General features: G+C 51.8%; 1 protein-coding gene across 1 annotated transcript; it reads left to right on the top strand.

The window, feature by feature from the left end:
- The first annotated feature begins 9726 nt into the window (after positions 1–9726).
- On the top strand, positions 9727–17979 carry LOC122730461 (actin, alpha skeletal muscle-like). The gene is made up of 7 exons (XM_043969598.1): positions 9727–9858; positions 11091–11236; positions 12404–12728; positions 13329–13490; positions 14760–14951; positions 15808–15989; positions 17546–17979. The coding sequence occupies exons 2-7, from the start codon at positions 11108–11110 to the stop codon at positions 17687–17689; spliced, it is 1134 nt and encodes a 377-aa protein (XP_043825533.1). The 5' UTR covers positions 9727–9858; positions 11091–11107; the 3' UTR covers positions 17690–17979.
- Positions 17980–18616: the final 637 nt, after the last annotated feature.

An 18616-nucleotide genomic window follows, 5' to 3' on the forward strand; every position in this document is an offset into this window, starting at 1 on the left:
GTGCATAGATAGGACACCTATAGCAGCAGAAAAACATGAATGATCACTAGTAAATTGGCAAACACAAACAGCAAAAAAGTCATGCTTAGTTAACAAGCATAAGCGGTTTGTATCACAGGCGTAACATTAATAGAGACAAAAGAAACATGAGAACAGTTTAAAAAACCAAAACATGCAACAAAATCAACACATACGTCAACACAATGTTGTCTGGCATCATACAGAACCACAGCCCCGCTTCCCCTGCAGCATCACAGGGTAGTGCAGCCACAAGCCAAGGGGTGGGGAAAGTGGGGTGGCGATCTTGACCTTTTGCTGCCTGTTGACTTTTCTGCACCTGGACCTGAGTTGGTAGACCCTGGACAGCCCTGCAAGCCCACATTCCCAGGCAGAAGCATTCTACTATCAGTATTGTCTGTGTATCCTATGCAGGCAGATGAAGCACCAGGCAGGATGTCCTCCTTCCTGTAATTGTGTGAGTCCTGAGGTCCCCCTCATGCTCAGGAAGAGTTAGTGGGTTACAGTACACAGTGTTGTCTTCACTGGAAACGTCATTTTCTGAGCCGATCGAGAACTGTCTCTCTAACTGGTACGGGGTCTTTAGTTCTCAGAATCCGCTTATGTAATTGTCCGTCATGTCTTTCCTCTTGGTGTTACTAACTCCCCTAAGAGTAATAGGGGAGAGCTGTGAATTGTCTTTGTAGAATCCCCACTTCTTGGGGACTGTTTCCTAAACAGACAAGCTTTTTAGTCTCTCAGCTACTTGATACAAGTTGACTTTCTGTCAGTCTGCTAAGTTATGTGTTCCCTGAACATCAAGATTTCTCAGTAAAACTGTTACCTTGTTAAAGCTCTTAACAATGGTCTTGAGGTCCACATAGTAAAGTAAAAACTTACTAATTGGTATAAGCTGCTAGAAAAACTGGATAGCAGTTGGTGGAAGTTAAGTATATACTAACATCTCACACTATATACTGTTAGGCTTCAAATGGATACATAACTTAGACATTAAAGGAAATATAAACAAATCAGAGGAGGGAAGAAATTCCGTCTTGGCACTTTGGATAGGGGAAGAGTTCATGGCTGACCAAGGGATAGAGAGGAACAAAGAAGATAAAACAGACAGGTTTCATTTTTGTTGTTCAATCATTTCCAACTCTTCATGACCCCATTTTTGAGGGTTTTCTTGGCAAAGATACTGGAGTGGTTTATAATTTCTTTCTTCAGATTGTTTGACAGCTGAGGAAACTGAGGTAAAAAGTGTTGTGATTTGTTCAGAGTCACACAGCTAGTAAATGTCAGAGGCTAAATTTGAACTCAGGTAGATAAATCTTCCTGACTCCAGGCCTGGCACTCTATCCACTGCAGCTTACATCTTAAAATAATGGGGCTAAAAAAAAGAAAGAAAGAAAGAATTTAACAAGGGGGCAGCTAGGTGGCGCAGTGGGTAAAGCACCAGCCCTGGATTCAGAAGGACCTGAGTTCAAATGCAGCCTCAGACACTTGACACTTACTAGTTGGGGAAAAAAATTTTTTTTAAATGATGGGCCTTCAGGGCACTGGCCTATACCACCTAAGAAGAAGGTACTCATATGGGAGACAATAGGGATCTACTTCTGGGAGAAGATAGCCTACTTGCCCCCTACCATGGAGGTGGGAGCAACTTCTTTCCATTGGCTCCATAGCTGGAACAGGCTGAAATCTTTAAAATGACCAGACTAGGCCAATTTTGCTCTCCCTCTGTCTGTCTCTTCTCTATCTTTGTCTCTCTTTCAGTGTCTCCTCTTCTCTGTCTCCTCTCTCTCTATTTTTGTCTCTGTCTCTCCCTATCTCTCTCTGTCTTTCTCTCTGCCCCTCTCTTCATCTCTTTCTGTCTTTCTCTGTGTATCTCTTGGTCTCTCTGTGTGTCTCTCTCCTCTCCTGTTTTTCCTCTCTTTATCTCTGTCTCTCTGTGTGTCTCTGTCTCTGTCTTTCTCCTCTGTGCATGTCTTTGACTGTGTCTCTGTCTGTCTCTGTCTCTGTCTGACTTTCTCTGTGTGTGTGTGTGTGTGTGTCTTTGTCTCTCTGTGTGTCTCTTCTCTCTCTCCTCTCTTTCTATTTCTGTCTCTGTCTATCTGTCTCTGTCTCTGTCTCTGTGTCTTTCTGTGTCTCTCTGTATGTGTCTCTTTCTCTGTCTCTCTTCTGTCTGCAGGTTTGTCTTTCTCTTTGGCTCTGGCTCTGTGTCTTTCTTTTTGTTTCTCCCTCTGCTTCTTTCCCTGTCTCTTTCTAACTTTGTCTTGTTTCTGTCATTCTTCTCTCTCTCTCTCTCCCCTCTCTCCATGTCTGTATCTCTCTCTCTCTTTCTCTTTCTCTCCTCGGTCTGTCTTTCTCTCTGGCTCTGGCTCTCTCTGTCTTTCTGTCTCTCTGTCTCTGTCTCTCCTCTGTCTTTCTCTTTGGTTCTCTCTGTCTCTTTCTGTCTCTGTCTTTTTCCTCTCTCTGTGTGTCTCTCCTCTGTCTTTCTCTCTGGTTCTCTCTGTCTCTTTCTGTCTCTGTCTTTTTTTTTTTTAATGTATAAGGTATTTTATTTTTTCCGTTACATGTAAAGATAGTTCTCAACTTTTGTTTATACAAGCTTTACAATTTCAGATTTTTCTCCCTCCCTCCCCTCCCCCCCCCTCCCCTAGACAGCAGGTAATCTGATATAGGTTATGTCTATATATCTCTATTCTGTCTCTGTCTTTCCCCCATCTGTCTCTCTGTCTCTCTCTCCTCGCTCTCTCTCTCTTTTCCTGGCAGCATCAGGGGGTAAAGGTCCTTTTCACCTCTGGCATATGCTCCTTAAACTCAGATAACCCTCGAGGGCCCTGAGAATCTGGCCTGGGGTTAGACCGCTTTGCCCTTTTCAGTTGTAGGCACAGGTGGTGGAGTCCTCAGGCCTGGCAGCTAGGGCTATGGTGACCTTGAAGCCAGGCTTCCAGGCCCAGTAGTGCTGCCAGCCCAGCAAGGACTGATAAGCCAAGCCGCCAGGGCCTTAGCACAAAGGGCTTTGCCTTGGAGACAGTGGGAAGAGGCTAAGCTGTGAACCCGCCCCTTCTCTTTCCCAGACGCTGAGATGGGGAAGGGAGAATGATGCCCCCACCAGGTGCTGGGGAATGTTTGCATCTTTGTTCTTGCTATACTTTGAAAGTAAATCCTTTGTCAAAGCTAATTTGTTTATCAGCTAAATGGAAGTAGGGTGCAGGGGCTCCAACAATTGGAGAAGCCCTGAAGTTACAGCGGAGGCTTGAGCCAAGAGCAGAAAGAGCAGAATCCTGGGGGGCCAGGCCTTGGGGGGCGGGGTGCCATATGTTAACATAAAGTAACTTGGAACAACTTGGAACAATGCACTGACCAACCACAATTCCAAAAAACTGATAAGAAAACTTGCTACCAATCTTCAGAAAGAGGTGATGGACCCAAGATGCAGAATCAGACACAGTCAGTGAACATAGGGATGTGTTTCCTGTGACTGGGCACGTTTTTCTCAAGTGCTTTCTTTTTCTTCTTTTTTTCCAGTGGAAATGGGGATGGGAAAAAGAAAGGGGATAGGGTTAAGGAAGGAAGGAAAGAAGGAAGAAAGGGAGGGAGGCAGGAGAGAGGAGGGAGAGCAGAGAGAAAAGGAAGGAGGACGGGAGGGAGGGAGGAGAGAGAAGGAGGAAGGAAGGGAAAAGAATAGACAGGGAAGAGAGAGGGAAGGTGGAAGGTGGGAGGGAAGGAAGGAAGGAAGGAAGAAGGAAGGGAGGGAGGAAAAAGAAGGAGGAAGAAAGAAAGAATAGTAATCAAAGCATTTCTTTCCTTCCCCCCCCCCCTTCCCCAGGCAATGAGGGTTAAGTGACTTGCCCAAGGTCACACAGCTAGTAAGTGTTAAGTGTCTGAGGCCGGTACTCCTGATTCTAGGGCTGGTGCTCTATCCACTTCGCCACCTAGCTGCCCCCAAAGCATTTCTTAAATGTACAGAACAGAAGGAAGGCCTGAAAGACTGACAGACAAGTAGGAGAACTTTGAGGGTTACATATTGAATTTATTCTATATTTAAAAGAAAAACAAGCTTTTCATAACAGAGCTCTCCAGTCTCCTGTACAATCCTCTTTTGTTCTGCTTTGTATTTGAAATGCCTCTTTTGGGGGCATCGAAGTAGCACAGTGGATAAAGCACCGACCCTGGATTCAGGAAGACCTGAGTTCAAATCCAGCTTCAGACACTTGACACTTACTAGCTGTGTGACCTTGGGCAAGTCACTTAACCCTCATTGCCCTGTCCCAAAAACAAACAACAATGGAAAAGAAATGCCTCTTTTGTTTTGTGTTTGTTAAACCCAGAAAACAAAGGAGTAAATGAATGAATGAATGAATGCCTAAGACAATGGCCTTCTCATGGTCAATTGCTTGGTCAGGTCTCCTGAGCTGACCCCTTTTCTGCCAATCTCTCACTGAGAAAAGCCCTGGATTTGTGAGCATCTGCACACTCCCCATCTCCTAAGACTCCAAAGCACAAGTCACTATTAAGTGTGAGTCCCCCCCCAAACACAACAAGCCTGGTGTAAAGCCCTTACTGCCATTCCTGGTGAAGTGGGACACAGATACTAGAAATGCCTCAAATCAACTCCAGTGAGATTTCTGTTTCAATGTCCTCAACATGGTCATTAAGGTCCAATTAAAAGCACTTTGGATCTCCTTAGGGATGGGAAGGCTTGATTTCCACAGGGAAGAGGAGGTCATTTCCCATGACTCCACTCACAGATAGATAGCCATCCCCTCGATCTTGCCATGCCCCACAAATGCCCTACTTCCAGGCCGGTGAACTCTGACATTTCCTTTTCAGATCACAATTTGTTTCATTCCACTTCGATGTCTGCCTTGCAGGCTGGGACCTTCTTCTTTGTCCTCCCACTGACCAATAATCCCTCTTTCCCAGGCCATTCCCCCCACCCCACCCCCGCCCCCGCCCAAGCTGGTTAAACTCTCCTCCCTTCTCCATACTGACCCCTTAGGAATTTCTCCATCCTTTTCCTCTCTTTAGTTTCTTGACCCCTTACCCTATCACTGATTGTTTTGGATCATTCCCACCATCCACTGTCTTCTCTCCTGCTCACATGCTGCCGATGTTACTGGAGTGTTACCTGGATCCACTACCAGCTTATGTTAGATGACCCCACTGTGTCTTCACTGCAGCAAGGCAAGCATTTTACACCTGCCCCAAGGGACTCACTTTCTACAACGACCTTTCTGAACCTTTAAACCCTCCCCCAGCTTCTCGTGGCTCTTTCCCCCCACCCCTCTTCCTCACCAGCCCCCCGCCCAGGAGACTCTGGCTCCATTGGCTGAGAGCTCCCTCTTCTCCCCTCCTCAACTCACAGCCCCCAGAAGCTTCTGTCACAAACTCCTCCTTCTCCTCCCTCTCACATAATTAGGGCTTTCTTTGCCAAAGCCAACCCCTCTACAGAGCACTGTCCCAAGTCCACCCCGTCTTCTCCAGCACATTGGCCCTCATTTATCTTCAAGCTCTCCTATCTACTCCCAGCTTCCCTACACCTACAAACATGCCCGGGATCCTTTATCATTCCATCTCTCCTCTCTTTTGTGGCTAAACCACTTGAGAAGGCCGACCACAATAAATGTAACTGTTTCCTTTCTCTTTTGGCCTCATCATTCAACCAGAGCTATTCCCTCCAAAGTTACCCTCTTTTTTTTTTCTTTGCGGGGCAATGGGGGTTAAGTGACTTGCCTAGGGTCACACAGCTAGTGTCAAGTGTCTGAGGCTGGATTTGAACTCAGGTACTCCTGAATCCAGGGCCAGTGCTTTATCCACTGCACCACCTAGCTGCCCCTCCAAAGTTACCCTCTTAATGGCCAAATCCAATGGCCTCTTCTCAAATCTTATTCTCTTTGACCTCTTGGAAGCTTTGGAGACTAGTGATCACTCTCTCCTCCTCATTACTCTTCTCTCTGAGTGTTCAGGACACCTCTCTGTCTCTGTGTCTGTGTCTCTCTGTCTCTCTCTCTCTCTGTGTCTCTGTGTCTCTCTCTCTCCTGGTTCTCCTCCTACCTCTCTGACCACTACTTCTCTGTCTACTTTGCTGGATCTTTATCCAGGTCATATCTACTAACCAACTGTGGGTATGTCCCAAGTTCAGTCCCTGGGCCCCCTTCTCTAAGCTGATGATTCTCAAATACACTTATTCAGAACTGACCTCCCTGTTGAACCTCCAGCTGCTTACTGGACATGTAGAACTGGATGTCCCATAGATATTGTAAAAGCTGACATGGCCCAAACGGAACCTGTCTTTCCCCTCAAACTCTTCCTTCTTCCCACTCCCTCATTCCTGTCAAGAGTACCGCCATCCCTCACCTCCTGGGCTTATAGCCAAGTCGCCTCCTCCACATCCAATGTGTTGCCAAAGCTTGTTGATTTGACATCCCTCACTCCTCCGTACTATGTCCCCTTCGCTCCTCTGATGCTGCCACCCCTCTGCCCCAGACCCTGGTAAGCTCATGTCTGGATTATTGTGATCGTCCGCTGGTGGGTGAGCCTGCCTTCAGTCTCTCGCTGTGCCTCCTCCTGCTGCTCAAATGCCAAGACGATCTTGCTAAAATTCAGGTCTCATCACATCACCTCCCTACTCAGTAAACTCCTGTCACCTCCAGGGTCAAATATAAAATCCTGTGTTGGGCATTCAAAGCCTTTCATCCCCTACCCCCTCCTGCCTTCCCAGTCTTCTTACACCTCACTCCCTGCCTAGTCCTCTTGGATTCAGTGACACCAGCCTCCTGGCTGGTGCTTGCACAACACCTTCCATCTCCAGACTCCCAGCGTTTTCCCTGCCGGTGCCCCATGCCTGAAACTCCCTTCCTCCTGGCTTCAAGTCCCAGCTAAAATCCCACCATCTACAGGAAGCTTTTCCTGATCCCCCGATCCCCCTTAATTCTGGTCCCTTCATTTTTTTTTTTTTTTTGGCAGGGTGAGGCAATGAGGATTAAGTAACTTGCCCAGGGTCACATAGCTATTAAGTGTCAAGTGTCTGAGGCCGGATTTGAACTCAGGTCCTCCTGAATCCAGGGCCAGTGCCTTATCCACTGTGCCAACTAGCTGGCCCCTGGTCCCTTCATTCTTAATTAGTGATTATCTCCAATTTATCCTGTACATGGAGTGTGTGTGCATAATCGTTGCTTCCTCCATTAGACTGTGAGCTCCTTGAAAGTAGAGACAGTGCCTGGCACACAGTAGGACGTAGTGCCTGGCACACAGTAGGACAGGACCCTAACCCCAGCTTGTACCAAGCCGACTGACTGTGAAAGTCTGGGGCCAAGGCCCCAGGCCAAAGGAGGGCTATCCCCTGAGCTCCCGGAGGCAGGCCCCTCCCTAGTCAGCTCCAGTCACCTCCTCCCTCCCACCTCCCCTACCCCAGGCTTTCCTCCTGGCTGCCCCTGCTGCCCCGACCTTGCATCTCCCTAGATGGGCAGCTCTGCTGTGCCTTCACGCCGAGCTCTGCTGCTTCCTCATAAGGGACGAGTTCACATTTGCCCCCTGGGCTATTCCTGGCTGGGCGTGAGCTCACCCACCCCTATCCACATACACACCCCAACCCCCAACTCTGATTCCTTGGTATTTTTAATCTTTGCTGGCCTCAGCCTCTTCTTGAGGCAAGGAGTGGAGCCTCCCCTGGCATCTGTGCGGCTCACACCCAGGGAGTGCTGCAGTCCCCCTCCCTCCTCCTGGTCACCCCCAAGAGCCCTGCAGTCCCCTTCCCCCACCACTTCAAGCCTTGGCGTGTGGGGGCGGGGCTCCAGGGCTCATGAGCCACTTCAGCCTGGGCCCATATGAGAGACAGAGGCACGGAGGGGGGAGGCCCAGCCAAGAGGGAGCCCCCCAGTACCAAATAGGGCACCTCTTTACCTCTGCCTAGTATTCTCCCATTGTCCTATCCTCCCAAATTAGGACTCAAATGCCAATTCTCACTGGCAGTGTGACTCCAGGCAAATCATTTTATATGCCTAGACCTCAGTTTCCTCATCAGAACAATGGGGATAAAAACACCTCACAGGTGTTAAAAATTAGATTTGTAAAGTTGAAAGTGCTATAGAGGGGCAGCTAGATGGCGCAGTGGTAAAGCACCAGCCCTGGATTCAGGAGTACCTGAGTTCAAATCTGGCCTCAGACACTTGACACTTACTAGCTGTGTGACCCTGGGCAAGTCACTTAACCCTCATTGCCCTGCAAAAAAAATACAAAAAAAACCAAACCAAAACAAAACAAAACCAAATACTTGAAAGTGCTATAGAAATGGGGATTAGTATAAGTTGTATTTTTTTTTTACAATAGCTTCAAGCTGTTTTCCTGGCCCTGATGCCTCCATCACTTCCAATCCTTAAAAAAAATAATGTCTCTGAGCTGGTGGGACAGCCCCTCTGCGTGGGATCACAAATCTAGCGTTGGAAGGCATCTCCCAGGCTGTCCAGTCCAATCAGTCCTAGAGAAGGGAAATGACCTGCCCAAGGCCCAAGGTTAGACGTGTCCAGGGTTGAGACCCAGGTCTTCAAACTCCAGAGTTCTTTTTGTTAAGGACTCCTCCAGGCATCGCTAGGGAGGCAGACACGACTGACAATGGCTCCTGCTTAAATTCTCCGGAGGGAACACAAAAGACATCAGGAAGGAGTAGATGGAGGGACAGCCTTGGAGTCAATGACCTGAGTTCAGATCTTGCTTTTTTAAATAGTGTGACTGGCCAAGTCACCTCCTTCTCAGAGCCCCAGGTTTCAGATGTAAATTACAGATGAGCTATCCATCTGTATCGGGGGATGGAGTTTTCATACTGGGAGGGCCCTAAACAAATGAAAATCCAGGTCTAGACAAAACAAAAAGTAATTTCAAGAGGGAGAGGCTGCTAACAATGGGGAGGCAGAGGGAAAGGTGAAGTATTTGAGGTGGCACATGGCTTGGGTTCAAATCTCTTCTAGACCTAATCTACAAACCTGTGGTCCTTCTGCCAAAGCTAAGGACCCAATTCAACATGCATTTATTAATCCGCTACTGCATGTAACAACTGCCTAATGGTGAGACTGCAGGCAGACCCTGGGTTGTGGGGTAGGAGGGGAAAGGCTCGGCATTTTTTGGAAGGAGCAGGACCTTCTTGGCACCTGCAGATGCTGCCAGTCACTGCCTTCTCATCTTACATAGAGGCCCTGCTGTGGGGGAGGGGAGCCTGAGGGGAAGAGGACTTGTATCTCTTGGGGTCAGTTGAGTACAGGGGAGCTTCTCTGGGCTTTGGCCTTCCCAGTCACCCCAATTGGCTCCCAGTGGCCTCAGCCCTTCTCTTCCTCCCCCAGAGTTCTGCCCAAACTAGCCCTCCTCCCTTCCGCTCCTCTCTCTTTCAACGTCCCCTCCCTCTGACCCTAAGAGGGGGAAGGCTCCAAGAATAACCCCCTAAAAACTCGTTAGGGGACACAGGATGTACATGTCAAGGAAAGAAGGCTAATCCCGCGGGGAGGCCTTGACATGATGAGCCCCCTCCCACACCAGGACCCTGCTTACCCATACATGGACAGCAGGACGGCCCCAGAAGGGAAGGGTGCCCAGAGCCAAGGGGCCGACACTGGGCTAGCCACCCTAGCAGCCTCGCCTTGCCCATGAAAGGTCCCTGCTGGACAGCTGCTCTGGCCCTTATCCAAATATGGAGCCCTTGAGACTGCCACCTCAAGGGAGGGGCATGGGGATCCAATGTGGCCCCCCCAGTGCCAGTTCCTCCTCCTCCCCTCACGCTCAGGTATAAATACCCCAGGGCGGCCCGGACCCAGACCACCTGCCAGTTTTCTCCTCCCAGAACTTCTGAGCCCCCAGGAGCTGGTAAGAACCCAGGAATGCCTGGCCTTCCACTCACTTCTCCTCCGGTGGGGTAGGGCATGGGACCCCAGCTGTTTGACCTGGGGCAGGGAAGAGTCCATCGTGGCTAAACCTGAGCCAGGGGGTGGCTGCAGCATTTCAGCAGCTCAAAGATTCTTGCAGAAGGAGTGCGCAGCTGTTACTAGGCAAAGGAGGGGAGACAGAGAGACAGAGATAGAGTCAGAGACAGAGAGAGGGAGAAGAGAGGAGAAGAGAGGAGAGGAGAGGGGAGGGGAGGGGAGGGGAGGGGAAGGAGAAAGAGAGAGAGACAGAGAAAGAGAGAGAGATGGAGACTGAGGTAGAGAGAGACAGAGAGAGGAGAGAGCAGGGGAGAGAGAGAAAGAGAGGGAAAGACAGAGAAGACAGAGAGAGAAGATGAGAGAAACAGAGAGGATAGTCAGAGACAGAGAGGGAGGGAGGGGGAGAGGGAGGAGAGAGCAGATTTCACAGCTGGGACCAGGAGGCAGCTGGGCTTAGGACCCAAGGGAGTGGGGACCTTGCGGGAGGGGGAGAGAACTCAGTCAACAAGCATTTAAGGCACTTAGCATGTGCCTGGCACTGAGCTAATGGGGGGGGGGGAGGTGGCCCCTCCTCTCAGGGAGCTCCCTTTCTAAGGGCAAGCTCTGGTTGTCCCCAAGTAGACTGGTCAGGAGGGGGAGGGGGACACTATTTATGGTTTGCAGGGAATGGCCAGATACCCCACCTCTCCCCTCCTTCAAACCCTTCCATGGTCCCAAAACAGGAACGAAAAGACAGGAAAGGCACAGGATTCCTTGGGGTCTGAGGACCTGATTTCATCTCTAGACTGGCTCTCCTACTCCCAGCATTACAACGGGCCGGTCAATCCCCTCTCTCAGTTTCATCCCCAGGAAAATGAGGACTAGTTCGCTTCAGAATTAGGTGAAGCGGCTAACCCCTCAAAGGTGCCCAGCCAGGACCCCAGGATCCTGGGGAGGCTAAAGGACGGGCCTCAGCGATCTGGGGCGAGAGACAGGGGCTTTCTCAGGCTAAGTCTTGGAAGGATGGAGATCCCTCTGTGAGGCAGGAAAGTTTAAAAAAAGGCTGGTTTTCTGGGTAAAGAAGAAAAGAACTCCCCCCGAGGCCCCCTCACAGCCCAAGGTGCCCCCGCCAGGAGCAAGAGAGGGGAGGGGGCAGACCCTAGAGTTCTCCCCTTCACTTCGCCCTTTCTCTCCCAGCCACAACCGCTGCCACCATGTGCGACGAGGACGAGGTCACCGCCCTGGTTTGTGACAATGGCTCTGGGCTGGTAAAGGCCGGCTTCGCCGGGGATGATGCCCCCCGAGCAGTGTTCCCCTCCATCGTGGGCCGGCCCCGCCACCAGGTACGGAGCTTGGAGTGAGGAGGGAGGGAAGGAGAGGGAGACAGAGAAAGAGAGAGACAAAGTCTCTCTGTCAAAGGGACAGAGACACCGACAGAGACAGAGAGAGATCCTAGCACCCCTCTCCCAACCCGAGCCGCCTCCCCCCCCCTCCTTCCTCCCCCCTCCCCGCCCCTCCCCTTGTCCCTCCCCCCGCCTTGCCCCTCCCCCTCCCTCTTCTGCCCCCTCCCCCTTTCCCTCTTCTGCCCCCTCCCCTCCCCCTTTCCCTCCCTCCTCCTCCACCGCCCCTTCCCTCCTTCTCCCCCTTTTCCTCCTCCCCCTCCTTTTCTCCCTCCCCCCCCTTCCTCCTAGCCCGTCCCAGTCCAGGTTGTGCTGTAGGTGAGAAGTGTTGTCCCCAAGTCCTCCCTGTCGCGTCCCCGTCCCGCACACGCCCCTTCCCCTTCTGACCCGCGAGACGAGGCTGGGAGAGGAGAGGGAAGCTTCCGGGGCCCTGAGTGGGTGCATCCCAGCTACGTGACCTTGACCTAGTGATTGGCCCCCTCTTTGGGTCGGACCAAATGGTGGCGCCAAAGGTCCCTTCCGGCTCCAGATCTAGTGTCCCTGGTGTTCGAGAGGAAGTTACGGGAAGGACGGATCGGACTCGTTGGGTTTGGGCCCTGGAGGAGGGACCAGAAGCCGGGGTTTGGGGCGGAGAGGTCGGGGACCTAAGGAAAGCCCTTCCCAACCCTGAGAGATGTCTGAAGGGACAACAGCCTGCCGGGGGAGGGATCTGAGCAGAGGTGGGTGGGTGTTGGGGGAAGATTCTCCGTCAGACCCCCATTAAAGGGCGTGGCCTGGGAGCTCCCTTTCCTCCCTGAGATTAGGTGGACTTCGCCTCCTCTGAACCTCAGTTTCCTCTTCTGTAAAAGGGGGGCATTTGCACTAACCACTCAATAATCTGGGGGAACAGAGCACTTTAAAAATTAAAAAGGGGGCGCTCTGAAGAGTAACTCATTCCGTCCTTCCCGTCAAAGGGACAGACTCCACTCTGCTCTATGCAAAGCTAAACCTTGACCGCCGTACAGGGGGTGCTGATCGGCTCCCCCAAGCCTTCGCGGTCGCCGGTCTCCGGTCTCCGCGGCTCCCCTTCTGGGCAGCTTCCGACACTCGGTCTTGTTTCCCCGTCTCCAGGGCGTCATGGTAGGTATGGGCCAGAAGGACGCGTACGTCGGGGACGAGGCCCAGAGCAAAAGGGGCATCCTGACGCTCAAGTACCCCATCGAGCACGGCATCATCACCAACTGGGACGATATGGAGAAGATCTGGCACCACACTTTCTACAACGAGCTGCGAGTGGCCCCCGAGGAGCATCCGACCCTGCTCACCGAGGCTCCCCTCAACCCCAAGGCCAACCGAGAGAAGATGACCCAGATCATGTTTGAGACCTTCAACGTGCCGGCCATGTACGTGGCCATCCAGGCTGTGCTGTCCCTCTACGCCTCCGGCCGGACCACGGGTGAGCTCGGACCCTGCGCACCCAGAAGCCTGCCTAACACCCCGCTGCCGTCCTCCTGGCCGCAGGAACCTTCCTCGGCCCTCCTCCCCTCGTCACCCTCCCTCCGCCCGGACTGCTTCCCCGGCACCCCGCGCCCTCCTCAACAGTCCCCACTGCCAGGACCCCTCTGCGTCACCAGCCCAGGACTCTTTCTCAATGGTGCCCTCATTCTCTCAGCAACGGTTTCCTTCCCCAGGTCCCCCTTCTTAGACCCCTTCTTTTCCTTCTTAGTTCCCCCATCCTTCAGACCCCAGCCATAAGCCTAGATTCATATTGCTTTCTGTTGCCACACTCGCGCAAAGTCCCCGGGCTCCTCAGACCCTAAAGCTCCCCTCTCCCAAGCTTTTCTACTAGCACCAGAGACAGCTCTTCCTCCACCACTTCTGGAGCCCGTATCCGCCTCCTTTCCCCCTCCTCTCTGCTTTCCCTTCATTCCCCTTCTACCCTGGGTCTGAACCAGGTCAGGATCGTCCTCTGGGAAGGTGGGACTGGAGTATCAGGGCTGAGTGTAAGTGTGTATGGAGCTGGGACTCTAAGGGTTGTGTGCCCCGCCCCCTGCAGGGATCGTCTTGGACTCCGGAGACGGTGTGACCCACAACGTGCCCATTTATGAAGGCTATGCGCTGCCCCACGCCATCATGCGCTTGGACCTGGCAGGCCGAGACCTCACTGACTACCTGATGAAGATCCTCACAGAGCGTGGTTACTCCTTCGTTACCACTGGTGAGACCTCCCTGGGTCCCTAAGCTCCCATTCAACCATGGTCCATGGCTCTCAGTCCCTGCGCCAACTCGCAAAGATGGAGGTCCTGCCCTCCGCACATCCCTCACTTGCATGAACTCCATCTTCAGCGATTCCCAAAGCCTGTGCTTGAACATCTCCAGATGGAGGGACTTCCCTATCTTACATGGCCCCCGGTCCCCATTTCTGGACAGTTCAGATTGCTAGGAGGTAGGTCCTTCCTGCGACAGACCCAGAAACTCCACCAATTACGTAGTGTCAGATCTGGGAGGGAGGTTGGCTCTAGTTTTGTTCTTTAGAGCCAAAAACAGGGCAAACTACAAGGAGGGCTAACTTTGGAGTCTGAAGACCTAGATTTTTTTTTGTTGTTGTTGGTTTTTTTCGGTAAGGCAATTGGGGTTAAGTGACTTGCCCAGGGTCACACAGCTAGTAAGTGTTAAGTGTCTGAGGCCGGATTTGAACTCAGGAACTCCTGAATCCAGGGCCGGTGCTCTATCCACTGCGCCACCTAGCTGCCCCTGAAGACCTAGATTTGAATCACACTTCTCCTCCTCCTCCTCCTTCCCCCCCCTCCTCTTTTGTTTCTGTCTCTGTCTCTGTCTGCCTCTCTCTCTCTCTCTCTCTGTCCTGTCTCTTCTCTCTGTGTGTCTCTTCTCTGGGTTTCTCTCCATCTATCCCACTGGCCATGCCCCTTGTGTGTATGTCTGTATCTCCCTCCGTCTCTCCTCTCTGCCTGTCACCTCCTCTTTCCTCTGTGTCTTTGTTTCTGTCTCTTGAACTTTCTCTTTCCTCTGTATTCTGTTCTGTGGCTCTCACTCAGTCTTTTTCTCTTTCATGTCTCCACTTGGACATGGACCAGACAATCTCTCTGAGTCTGAAAAATGGGGATGATAATCCCTGTAGGACCTGCCTTACAGAGTTGTGAGGATTCAAATGAAATCAAGTGGCTAAGTCAGCCACAATTTCTGGATGGATGGGGGAGGGGGTAAGCAAGGCTGGGGCATAAATGCATAGATCCACAGCTGGAAGAGTTCATCTGATCCAACCCCCTCATTTGACAGATGAGGAAACAGGTCCTGGGAGAGAAAAGGATTTGTCCAAGATGACACAGTGAGCCTTGGGGGTCCTCTGCCTACAAATTCCCCATTCTTTCCTCTTGGGTCAAAAAACCCCCAGTGGAGCTCACGGTACAAACTAAGGGCCCTCCTGTCTCCCATCTCTCACCTATTTGTCCCCTTCCTCCCCATCCAGCTGAACGGGAGATCGTGAGGGATATCAAGGAGAAGCTGGGCTACGTGGCCCTAGACTTCGAGAATGAGATGGCTACAGCCGCTTCCTCCTCCTCTCTGGAGAAGAGCTATGAGTTACCTGATGGGCAGGTCATCACCATTGGCAATGAAAGGTTCCGTTGCCCCGAGACTCTCTTCCAGCCCTCCTTCATAGGTGCGTTCTCCAGCGAGGGCAGGACACCTTCAGCTGAATGCTGCCAGTCTGGATGGTCACATGCTCCCAACCCATCCAGGAACCTCTCCATTCCTCCTCTCTCTGCCTGCCTCCCCTCCCCCAATGCGTACTGTAATGGCTCATTTTAGTGCTGGAAACACTGAATCCTGTGATGTAGGCAGTACAACTATTCCATCCCACTTTATAGATGGGGAAACTGAGGCTGACATGATTTTGCCCAGCTGGGGTAAGTCTCAGAACTGGGATTGAGAGCCAGATACCCAACCAAGCCCAGGGCTCCTTCTGCTAGGACTGGGCAGGGTAGTGGAAAGAACACTGTGTTCCCGGTGGCAGGACCTGGGTTGGGATCTGTAGGACCTTGAGTAAGTCCTTTTCCTTCTCAGTCCTTTTCTCATCTGCAGAGTGAGAGGCCTTGAGGTCCCTTTTAGTCCTAATCTAGTCAGAATGTAGCACGTTGTCTCCAACTCCTTCTGTTCCTGACATCCCTGCTTCTCACTCCTTCTTGGGCCCCTTTAACGGGAGCCTCTCTTGCAGGGATGGCAGATTCTTTTGAGGGGGTCATTGGTAGACCAGCCACATGGCAGAGTGGATAGAATCTGTGGCTTGGAGGCAAGAAGACCTGGGTTTGGATTCCAGTATAGCAATACCTATAGAAGCAGCAACCCCAAGACACAGGTTTGGGTTGATGCTCAGGCGCCCATCCCCTAGAAAATCCTAAAGGAGAAATTGGCCCCAGTTCTCGGAGCGCGAGAGGGAAATGCAGGTCCCAAAGCCCAAAGAGTCACAGGACATGGGGCCTTGGGACCCACTGACCTCCACTCCCCCTCACCCCCAGGCATGGAGTCTGCTGGGATCCATGAGACCACCTACAACTCCATCATGAAGTGTGACATTGACATCCGCAAAGATCTCTATGCCAATAATGTCTTGTCTGGTGGGACCACCATGTACCCAGGCATCGCCGATCGGATGCAGAAGGAAATCACTGCTTTGGCCCCAAGCACCATGAAGATCAAGGTAGGAGGAGGCAGAGGAAGAGAGCAGAGCTGGAGACTCCTGAGGGGGGGTGCGCAGCTGGCAGTGCCCCAGCCCCCTCAGTCTAGGGCAGTTTAGGACGCAGCTGTGATTCCCCACAGCCCCCCAGAACACATTGGATTCCTTGGAAAACTGGCAGCAGCAGAAACCCAGAGCTAAGGATGCAGTCTTGTCTCTGGCTAGAAAAGGCCTGGGACTTCAGAGGATTGATACCCATGGGGGTGGGGAATAGTGTGTGCAAGCTCTCCCAGACTGCCTAGAGAGGGAGGGCAGAGCTTCAGATCCTCCTGGACAGAGACATCACTGATGCTCTGCTCCCAGCGACCTGGGCATGGGGCGGAACAGGGACTCCTAATGCTTATTTTTTAAATTTAATTTAATTTAATTTTTTTTTTTTGCCGGGCAATGGGGGTTAAGTGACTTGCCCAGGGTCACACTGCTAGTGTCAAGTGTCTGAGGCTGGATTTGAACTCAGGTACTCCTGAATCCAGGGCCGGTGCTTTATCCACTGCGCCACCTAACTGCCCCAATGCTTATTATTTGTTTTTTTTTTTTGCGGGGCAATGGGGATTAAGTGACTTGCCCAAGGTCACCCAGCTAGTAAGTATCAAGTGTCTGAGGCCGGATTTGAACTCAGGAACTCCTGAATCCAGGGCCGGTGCTTTATCCACTGCACCACCTAGCTGCCTCTTCCAATGCTTATTTTTTAAGGGTGATGAGATCCCCTGGTTCAACTCCTTTATATGTTACAGATGGGAAAGTGAGACCCAGGGAGGCTAAAAGACTTGTCCAAGTCACACTGTGGCTGAGGGGTAGAGATGGGACATAAGCCAGGTTTGATCTTGTCTTTCCACTATATGCCACCATCTTCCTCAGTTCAATGACTAAAAACCTGATTCCCGACAGAGAAGTGGCCAAGAACAGAGGGAAAGGGCGCAGCTAGGTGGCGCAGTGGATAGAGCACCAGCCCTGGAGTCAGGAGTACCTGAGTTTAAATCCAGTCTCAGACACCTAACACTTACTAGCTGTGTGACCCTGGGCAAGTCACTTAACCCCAATTGCCTCACTTAAAAAACAACAAAAAAACAAAAACAAGAACAGAGGGAAAGGTCTGTGAGTCTAGTAAGGGCAGAGTTCAGGGCCAGACCTGTGTTTCCATGGCCTAATGGCTCATGGGGAGGAAACTCTCACCATGTGGTGGTCACCTCAAGCTTCCTAGAGAACCAACGTCATGGACAGCATGTGTCCAAGGAGGCTTGTGACCCTGGGCCTTCCAAGCTTGCTACCTTGATCCAAGGGACACTCTGCCTCTCACCAAACAGTTGGGGCTGATACCTGGATGGGGGAGATGCCCAGGGGCCCCGAAGGTGGCCCCTCCCCAGTCTTCCGCATTGGTTTTTGTCCGTGAGGGAATGTCTGCCGCACAGCAGCTGGTTTGGGATCCAAGCAATCATGTCCAGTTGGGTCCTAAGCAGAGGCCCCACACAAACCTGAGGAAGGGCCTTGCTGGACACACGGAATCTCTTCTCTTCCCACAGATCATTGCCCCCCCTGAACGCAAATACTCCGTCTGGATTGGGGGATCCATCCTGGCCTCCCTGTCCACCTTCCAGCAGATGTGGATCACCAAGCAGGAGTATGACGAGGCCGGCCCCTCCATCGTGCACAGGAAATGCTTCTAAGTCTCCAGCCACACAGCCTCCTGTCACTGCATTCTTGGCCCTTTCCTATTGCTTCTTCCTAGCCTTGCCAAAGCACACGCCCGCCATCTTTTCCACTTGGGCTGCTGTCCCCCCTGTGGCCGAGGGGCAGCAGCCACTGCTGTGGTAAAGGGAGACTCGTTCCTCTTCCTCCTTGGCAGGCGCCGTCCCCACTGTAACTTTGGCCTTGGAGAGCAGGGTAGCCAAGTGGTCTTTCTGAGAGAGGGAAACAACCTGTTTTCTGTATCGCAATAAAGCGTTGGAAAGGAAAATCGGTGTCCATTGTCCAGTCGCACCCATACCCCGCATGTCCTGCCTGGATGGCCTCCCCCAAACCACACACTTGGGCGAGGTGCCCCCATCCCTGCTTGCTTGTGTCTGACATGTCCCTTGATGGGGATGGGAGGGAGCAAAGAGAGACCTTTGGGGCTGCTGAGTCTCTGCCCTTGGGGCAAGAATATAGGGTTATGTGATAGGTGGTGGCAGATGTGCTCAAGAGATCTCAACTTTACACTTTCAAATATCAGTGGCTGATGGGCAGCTAGGTGGCACAGTGGATAGAGCACCGGCCCTGAATTCAGGAGGACCTGAGTTCAGATCTGGCCTCAGACACTTGACACTTACTAACTGTGTGATCCTGGGCAAGTCACTTAACCCTCATTGCCCCGCCCCCCCCCAAATATCAACGGCTGATTTATACGTTGTATCCATTTACACAAGGATCAAACCAGGAGGACCCAAGCCCATGAGTCTTTCTAATGTTAGAGCATGGAACACCACAGAATGTCAGAGGTGGAAGACACCTCAGAGAATATCTAGTCTGGTCCTCTATTACAGATAGGGAAACTAGGGCCCAGAGAGGACCTGTCAGCTAGTGACTGAGTGGCAAAACCAGGAGTAACTTGGGCC

The sequence above is a fragment of the Dromiciops gliroides genome, chromosome 6 (genome assembly GCF_019393635.1).
Source record: "Dromiciops gliroides isolate mDroGli1 chromosome 6, mDroGli1.pri, whole genome shotgun sequence".
In the NCBI taxonomy this organism is placed as follows: Eukaryota; Metazoa; Chordata; class Mammalia; order Microbiotheria; family Microbiotheriidae; genus Dromiciops; species Dromiciops gliroides.

Coding starts and splice junctions, on each gene's coding strand:
- LOC122730461 (XM_043969598.1), top strand. CDS start 11,108: ATGTGCGACGAGGACGAGGTCACCGCCCTGGTTTGTGACAATGGCTCT. Junction 11,237..12,403: donor TGGGCCGGCCCCGCCACCAG/GTACGGAGCTTG, acceptor CCCCGTCTCCAG/GGCGTCATGGTAGGTATGGG. Junction 14,952..15,807: donor CTTCCAGCCCTCCTTCATAG/GTGCGTTCTCCA, acceptor CCTCACCCCCAG/GCATGGAGTCTGCTGGGATC.